At 27.3% G+C, this 9798-nt stretch overlaps 1 protein-coding gene across 2 annotated transcripts in view; it reads right to left on the reverse strand.

The window, feature by feature from the left end:
* Positions 1 to 637: 637 nt before the first annotated feature.
* The window catches only part of LOC111685342 (mediator of RNA polymerase II transcription subunit 26), a 12158-nt gene continuing 2997 nt past the window's right edge, over positions 638 to 9798 (reverse strand). The window contains exons 5-6 of one of the 2 annotated variants that reach the window (XM_046956242.1): positions 5428 to 6270; positions 638 to 3640 (exon numbers count right to left, since the gene is read on the reverse strand). In XM_046956242.1, coding sequence (XP_046812198.1) covers positions 756 to 3640; positions 5428 to 6270 — 3728 coding nt within the window. In that variant the 3' untranslated portion in view covers positions 638 to 755. The remainder of the gene's footprint in view (positions 3641 to 5427; positions 6271 to 9798) is intronic. The other variant, XM_046956249.1, reaches the window with a different exon arrangement.

The following is a 9798-nucleotide window of genomic DNA, read 5'->3' on the forward strand; positions in this document are numbered from 1 at the left end:
AGAGAAAAAATGTATAATAAATAACTAAAAAATCAATTTCTTTAAAAAGTTATAAATAAGAACAAGCTAAAAAGAAAACTAAAAGTATATAATTAAATGGGATCGTTTGATACTGAGATCAAACATTAAAAAATTAAAAAATGAACAAACTACATTAAACAAATTAACCCTTTAAAAGAATTATTGAATACAAGAATAATTCCATAATGACACTAAACATTGATCTAAAACAGATTACAAGTATTCTGGATGTTCGATGCAATTTTATATTCGTAAAAATTACATGAAAAGTTTTAAAAACTTTATATGAAATAATTATAAGGTACAAGTTGACTATTGTCTATTGTTTAATTCGAGTTAAGTTTAGTTTCTGTAAAAATATATTTAATATAACAATTTAATTTTTAACAAAAATTCTTACATGAAAAAAAATTAATCAAGTCCAAAAAAACTCAAAAAAGTAAATAAATACATTTTTACTAACATATTTCTTAAGTCGTACCTTATAATTTTTTCATATGAAATCTTTTAAGTTAATAATTAAAGAAATATTATTTTTAACGAAATTTCTGATTTTAATGTGTTTTAAATATAATCTCCCTGAGCTAATAAAAATGTACTATACGAATATGAAATATGCATTTTTGTGAAAAAATGTGTCTTATTTCTATTTCAAGAAGGGTATACTAAGTACAAGAATTCAAAATTAAAATTAAAAAAAGTTTGAATAGAAAAATAATTGTAAGAAAATTAAGTTATTCAAGTACAACATATGGCAAAACTGTTAATAATTCATCGTTGTATGAACGTAATTGTAAAACCTCATGCCATTCTTTAAACTTTTGCAAACGGGCGCAATTATTACCATCATCATCATTAACATCCTCATCTACGGCACGTATGCCAGTTTGATATTCTTTGAGTGGCTTTATTTCTTCCTCCTTCATACTATTGTTGTCGTTGTTATTGAGATTTTTTTGGTTAATAAGAACGTAATTTGTGGGATTTTTATGACTACAACTACTGCTGCTTATTACGATGTTTGTATCTGAGTAATTATTGCTACATGAATTATTATTAATATTATTAACAGAACTAGTTTTATTATCAATATATTTAATTAAATTAAAATTATTATTATTTAAATTATTATAGTCATCACAATTTTTTTGTTGCTGCTTCAGCATGTTATTTTCTTCGTGGTCTTTATTTTCTTCTTGTGGTTGTTTATAATTGTCAGCATTTTCATCGCGGGTATATTTGTTGCATATATTATTGAATGATAACAACATATGATTATTTTCTTCTGGTAGATCATCATCATCTCCTTCTTCGTCTTCGCTTTGGATTTTTATATTGTCTGACACCAGATTGTCAATTTCCATGTCTCTTTGTACAGTGGGCATAGTACACCTCTTTAAAAACTCTGACTGTATTATATCATGTTGCAAATTAAACATATGGCCTTCATATTTATTGTCAGAACGTTCTGATGATATCGAAGATGACGGTGAAGATATAGTGGATTTTTTAGTAAGATTTACATTAGCTGATTCTTCGTCTTCACTGCAACCAGAACTGCAGCTGCTTATTTGAAATATGCGTTCTTTGTGACAATAAGAACCATTCCAAACCATCGGAAATAGTTCTTCATGATAAAATAAAGTATTATGTAGTTTATGAGTTGTAACATTATCATTTTTACGTTTAATTGCTTTCTTCCTTAAACGTTTTTGTTGTTGTAATGAAGACATTTTGATGTCTCCTTCGCTATCAGACTTATGATAGTTACGTTCATTTTTAACCTCGTTTGCAACAAATATAAGGTTAACGTTTTCCTCACGACTATTCTCTGATGACAAGTGAGTTAGGGAATTTAATGGGGAGTTTGTTTTTAAGTTGGAAGAGGTGGGGGAGCCGGCGGTTTTCTTAATTATCAATACAATATGATTTTTACCTTCATTGTGTTGACTGATGTCTTGATTTACAACCTCTTGTTCAAATTCATTACTAATGTTACTGTCTTGTTCCTGGCTGCTGATATTTTGATCAGCTTCTGAAACATAGTTATGGTCGTTAACAAAGTCGCCATCAAAAGAATCTGAGTCAGAATCACCACCACTAGAAGACGTATGTTGATTATTTTTAGGGAATTCTTTGTTTTTTATGTTACCTTCATAATTTTTATCATATGAAATTGTTGACTTTATACGTTTTATCCTGGATCGTTTCAATGTCTTATATTCCTTGGTTCGTTTTAAGTTTGTTTTTTCAGGGGCTAAATTAATAGTATTTAAAGAGTCAACATTTTGTACCCTCTCCATCTCTTTGGCATCACATCCTTCTTTTTCGTTGGGTAATATATCATTGTTTTTCATATTAGTAAAATTTATCTTATTATCATTTTCTTTTTCTTCTTCCAACTTTATTTTGTGTAAGTATTTGTTTCCCATTTTCACATCTGAAACACATGCAACATCAGGTGTACGGGATACGCCCAAAAAAGGTATATGAAATAATATTTCATTTTTGCATTTTGTGTGTTTAAATTTATATTTTTTTGTAAATTTAACATGGCTTAGATCCTTAATGATTTGTTCATTTACATCCGAACCATACAATGGCACTACATCGTAACCATCCATAATTAAATCTTCTTGCCCCTGGTCATGACCATTCAAATTTCGTTCCAATGTCTGAGATGAACAATCAGCGCTTGCAATATAATCGGAATGATTCCAGTTGCCATTTACATTGGGTATAAAACAATTATGCAAAGTATCTATGTGAAATTTTGTTATTTTTTGTGTCTGTACATCGAAACGGTTTTTAGCTTCACAATCCTTGTCGAATTTAATTTCATACGAGGGAAATACTATCATATCAGAAGAAGTTGTAGGAACGTTTAAGGCATATGATGGTGCAGTTTGATGATCAACTACTTTACCGATATCATCGTCGGTGCTTAATGGGATATCAGGTTTTTCATCAACAACTGGTACGTTTGTTTCTACCTCCGCGTCTGATTTCGAATTCTTGCCAACAATATCGGCTATTATTGATTTTAAGGGGTCTTCGTCATCGTCAAAATCCAAATCAAAAATAGATTTCTTAATTTTTGGTGGTGGCTGCGGCAATATTGAAACATTCTGATTACTTTTTGGTGGAGAACTAACGGTTGCAATTCTAATATTATTAACTGTAAAACTACTGTTTTCCATTTTCGGAATTTGTGGTTGTGCAACAACATTCAAATTTATATCTGCTATGCTACTTTCACCATTACTATTTTCATTGGGATCATTTTCTGCAGGAACAATAACTTCTTCAACAGTACAAGTACATGGTGTTATATTATTATAACAATCGTATTCAATTTCTTTTATACTAGGTGGTGGTGTTAATAATTTTAAAATTTCTTGTATTTCCTTTTTAATTTTTGTTGTTATTGCTAAAGTTGAATTTGGATCTATTGTATTCGTACTACCATCATCGCCTTTTACAATGGATATTTTTAACTCGGAATAATTGCTATTATTATCCATTGGAGTCTCACGCTTACCTATATTCTTACTTAGAGTGTTTCCACTATCGCGAGAAGGTTCAGAAGTCATTGTACAGCTGTCACTTTCAGCAATGTCTGTAACAGATAAACAATTTCATATGTAATTAATGTTTGACTAATAATATAATAATGTAAAACTCATGCACGAACAGTTATTCACACAAATAAGTATACAGAAATACTGGTTTTATTTAATAAAAGATATTATTTTTTCAAAAAACAAAAAAGTAACACATTTATTTATTAAAAACAATTATGATAATTATTATTCACTACTTTTTTCTTCATATTTTGGTTCTCATTTAAGCTGAAATTAAAAAGGTGCAAAATTTACGTCACAAAAGTAAGTATACTGATCATTTCAGTATATATTTGGTTTAATGATATTAACAAAATTTATGAAAATTTTACTTGTATTAATATAATTACTTTTTAAAAAAAATATTTTTTACTTGGAAAAAATCTACTTTTACTTCCGAAATCTTAAAATATGTGCCGATTGACTCCGGAATTAATTAGTAGAATAGTTTTATCTCACTTCTACGATTTTTTCCACTTTAGACCCCGTATTTTGGATCTGGTGGTCATTGAACCCTCCAAATGATGCATTAAAAATAGAATTTTTAACTTTGAAAAGAGTTTGTTATTTCGAAATTAATGTTATATGCATGGATTTGGCCATTTTGAACACAGTACGTTCTTAAAAAAACGATATTTAACTCCGATTTCTTAACACTTACAACATAAACTTTAAAATTTGGATAATTCTATATATTTCCTTTAATTTAAAAAGTTTTCCAAATACTCCGTTTTCAAAAGCATACAATAATGATACCAATCATATCTTGATATATTCTAGCAACAAATTAAAACAGCGTTGCGCGTTCATATTGTTCTAATTACGAAGATTTTCGGCAATTCACACGTACACAACCCGATCATAAATAAAACTCATAACATGAGCATAAAAATTGCAAAAAATTTTAAAAACAACAACAATTTTTTCAAACAAGAGAATATCTTGCAAAAAACTCGTACACTCCAAAAACTTTTCAGAAATGCATAATATTAAAAATACATAAAAACAATATTTTTAATACTTTTTTTAAACATTCTAATTATTTAAAATTTAAAATATCGTCATCCAAATGCTCCTATAAATAATATTTATTTATTTATTTATTCAAACAAAGTAATATAAAAGCCTTAATAGGCCAATTAAACTATATTACAGAGGCAAATCCTGAATAGCATACATATGAAAAGAAAAAAAAACTTTACTAATACTATATATAAATATGTACATATGTTATTCAGATCAATAACCAAAAATTTAAATTATTCGGAACAAAAAGTGAATTTTTTTCACTTAGCAATTGAACTTAGGACCTCCGAATAGAGAGACTTGAACACTACCAACTAATCTACCCCAGGCCAGTTACTAATGTAGTTATTACAAAATGTATAATGGTTATACACTTTATTCAGCCTTCATAAAAACTACCCCAAGAAATGAAGAATTTAATAAATTAAATTAACACCTAAACAATATATCCATTTCTAATATTTTCTTTCACTGTATATTGAAAGGTATTTGTAACTCATTAAATGATAATAAATTTCGACGGAATATTTTCAGGTTTATACTATGAATTGTATTTATAACAGACAAATAATTTTTCACAAATATTTATTTTTACCATTTTAACACATACATATATAAATTTATAATTTCTTTTTTTGCGAAATATGTTTTACTAAAAATGTTACTGAATCTTATTAGATAAATAAAATAAAAAAGACCTTAAAACTTTTTTTTTGTGAATGTAATAAGCCTCTTAAAGTACAATATCAAAACAAACCTGAGCAATATGATGGACGGCGGGAAATCACTGGTTTCTGTTGAAGCTGTTGTTGTTGTGCATTCCAATTGCCAGACGAATTACCTGCTGTTTCACCTAGTCCCACTATCTTGACATTTTGCAGTTTTCTGTTTTCCATTTCAGCATAGAGTTCTTTAGTAGTTTTGACTTTTTTACCACCTACACTTAATGATGATATCAGCATTTGTGATGACAAACTAGTTTCCTTTGCAATAACGGAGTCAACTCCTTTAGAGCCCTTTTTACGACCTCTTTTCTTTGGTTGTTTTACAGCTTGTTGTGACGAAAAATCCATTGTTGTCAAATCTATAGATTGCTGTTGCTGCGATGGTGTAATAGTTGATGAGCCTACACCAGCAAATAAGTTATCCGTCGAAGAGTTTCCTTTGTTAGACATATTCGACATCGACTTATCATTAATATCAGGCTTCACTAGTATATCTTCCATATTATGTTTGCTATTACTTGCTTCTGTTTTGATAGCATTTACAACATTAAATTGTGAATTTCGACTATTTGATGAACTGTCATTTGAATTTGTTGTTCCAACACCACCCCCAAATAGTGAAAATTTGTTTTGGTTAGGAGAGTTACTCGTCAAAATATTTACATTCATACTATCGCTGTTATAATTCAAGACGTTACATCCTCCTGAAGTTGAACTAGTATTTTTAAATTTACCTGCAAATGTCAAATCTGCGTTAGACATTTTGACAGATGAAGCAGCTAAATCATTTTGACCGGACTGGAAAACATTTTTGGATATTGCATCTGTAGAAGGAAATACTGAACTCATTGAACTATTCGACAATGATAAAATTTCTGCAAGATAAATAAGAAAAAAAAAAAAATATATATATATTATATAATATATATATAATATATATATATATATATTATATATTATATATATATTATATATAATATATATATATATATATATATATATATATATGTATATATATATATTATATATATATATTATATATATAATATATATATATATATATATATATATATATATATATATATATATATGATAAAATTTCTGCAAGATAAATAAGAAAAAAAAAAAAAAAAAAATATATATATATATTATATATATATAATATTATATATATATATATATATATATATATATATATATATATTATATATATAATATATATATATTATATATATATATATATATATATATATATATATATATATTATATATATTTATATTTCATATATATATATATATATATATATATATATATATATATATAATATATATATATATATATATATATATATATATATTATATATTTATATTTCTATTTATATATATATATATATTATATATATATATATATATATATATATATATATATATATATATATATATATATATATATTATATATATATATATATATATATATTATTATGAAATATATATATATATATATATATTTCATAATAAAGCATCTATGGAGTGCTTCTTTTGTTGATAATCATGTTACAATTCTCTATTTGACGTGTATAAAAATTATATTGTTTACATTAAAAAATTTGTTAAATATGTCAATAAGCCTTGAATTAAATCAACAAAATTAAACAACATAACGTTGGATATTTGGTACTTCATTTTATTATATATTTATTTAATTTAATTTTTATTTTACAATATTCAATAACCCAGCCTATAGGCCATAGACGGTTACATATTTCTACTTTAAAATTTTTCTTTCAAGACTAACTGAATAATTATAAAAAAGACAAAATTAAGAACTAAATTATTTAAAATAATTAACTTTATATAAATAAAGGACAATTATATTTTATCATAAATAAATTCCTACATAAATTTCAATCAAATGTTATTTTAAGAAGCAGAACGGGTAAAAAAAAGATTATGTAGAACTCATAAACATTCCCAAAAAATAACTCACAGAACCAATCAATATGTCATTTGTTCAAATAAAGTATGTAAAGTTATACTGTTGTTTAACTTATGAAATATTCGGTTCTTCTACTTAAATGTGACTCTATATGATCCGTTTATAGTTAGTTCTGGTTTTTGTTCAATCGTTTGGAACTCGAACACCAATGGCCTGACAATTTTAAGCTGCCCCGTAATAACGTTGTGATAGATATTATTTATTCTATACTAAATTCTAGTGTCCGACCGAAAGTTCGGGTACGGGTTCGGAGTTCGGTAAAAAGTGAGGTTCGTCCAATGTTCGGTGTTCGGCAAAATTTTGACCGAACGCCGAACTTTTTATAGAATGTTTATTTATCATATTTTTACATCATCAAAAAGTTTTATAAATGCTGAAAATTTGTTTACCCAAGTTATCATACATCCTGGCTGTACAATAAATTTCCGATATACATAGGTATTGAACGCCTTTTTAACTGTTCGTTTTTTCGGCTGATTTGAAAAACTGTTAACCAGAAAGTGATTAAAAAGCTAAGAAAAGTGAAACCTTTAATTTGAATTATCTAGTTTCGACTACATATCGTTGATGCCATTTGTTACATTGAAATTTTCTAGGTCTTTATTCTCAAACGATCTAGACACGTCTGTCTTTCAGAGAGACTGTCAGTCTCTTAAAAGAACGATAGGACCTAAACTATTGTTGCAGTTTGATTGGCATTCATGGCCTCCATATAAGGGTCGCTTTTTTTAATGAAAATTAATTCATTTCGAAAATGAATTCTTCTCCTATAAACAAATAGGAATTCGATGCCCATTTTAATCGATGTGAAATTCTAAGTATTTTATGTTAATCTTCATTACAAACAATTCCATTTCTCACTTTATTAGTAAAATAATCATAATATTTCCTTTAAATAAAGAATTTTTTATTAAAATGTATTTAATAAATTTTATTAATACATATTTCCGAAAATAATATTATAAATGTTATTATCATTCCTATTTCCGGATTTTTGTATTTGAAGATTTTGTACCCATTGAATTGGATATTGAACTTACATCTGATTAAGATTCAACTGGTAAAGCATATTGATGATGGTCGGTTGCTTCATGATTGTCAGACTGGCTTCAGATGTAATAGGAACACCACTTCTTTGCTTCTAGGTTTTACTGATAATATTAGAAGATGTGTATCTAATAGGGGTAATTGTGTCTTATTATCATTAGACTTAGCCAAGGCATTTGATAGGGTCAATCATTCAATTTTAGTAGAAAAATTGCATAGGTATTACGGTTTCTCTGGCTCAGCATGTAGACTGATTTCATCTTATTTATCAGATAGGCGACATGTATGTAGTGGTGGTCGTGTTTCTGGACTGCTTCCTGTTTACAGTGGAGTTCCTCAGGGTCCAGCACTGGGACCTTTGCTTTTCATAATGTTTATGAATGATCTATTCAGTAGAATTTCTAGTAATATATGTCTTCCATTTTCATTTGCTGATGATGTTCAACTTTTGTTTAGAGGTGATGTAGAATTTCCTGATGTTTTACAAAGTGTTATTGATCATACTGCCGATTTATTATTTAGTTGGGTTCAGGATAATGATCTTTCTGTGAATGTAAGTAAGACCAAGGCTATGTTATTTGGTATCTGTGGTAATAATAATTTCTCTGTTACTTTGGGTAATAATATGATTGAGTTTGTTGGCAAAAGTTTGTTGTAATTCTTGACAGGGAACTGAACTTTGAAGGTCATGTTAATTCAGTAGTATCAAGGGTTAATTTTACCCTACGAAAATTGTACAGTCTGGATTTGATGTTGCCTTTTCACATTAAGAAAATAGTTAATACTTATACTTATAATGCCAATATTTCTATATGCCTTGGAGGTATATTCAGGTACCTTTGGTTATGTGATAAAGAGATTACGATTGACATTTAATAGAGTTGTGAGATACCTATATTCTATTGGAATGAGGCAGCATGTGTCAGTTTATGTTATAAAGTTTCTTGGATTATCTTTTATGGATTATATTAAGTATAGAAATTTATTGCACTTTTACAAGTTATGTAAACTGCGTGCTCCGGAATATTTGGTTAGTTTGTTTGAGTTTTGCAAATCTAACAGAAACAGACAGTGGAAAATACCAAAGTTGACTTCAATATTAGAGCGATCATTTTGTGTTAGAGTGGCACGTGTATACAATAAATTATCGAAAACTTTGGGAAACTTTGATGTTTCTGTTGAAACTTATAAGAAAAAGCTTTTTCGTGAAGTTTCTGAAAACAGTTTATCCTTGTAGGTTTGAGTGCTGTGAACTGTGAAATGTTCTTATAGAATCGATGATTTTGGGTATATACATATATGTTTTCTGCACAAGGTAATTTATTTCTTTATTGTGTCAATATGGTGTAGTTTTTTAT

Source organism: Lucilia cuprina, chromosome X (genome assembly GCF_022045245.1).
Source record: "Lucilia cuprina isolate Lc7/37 chromosome X, ASM2204524v1, whole genome shotgun sequence".
Lineage (NCBI taxonomy): Eukaryota > Metazoa > Arthropoda > Insecta > Diptera > Calliphoridae > Lucilia > Lucilia cuprina.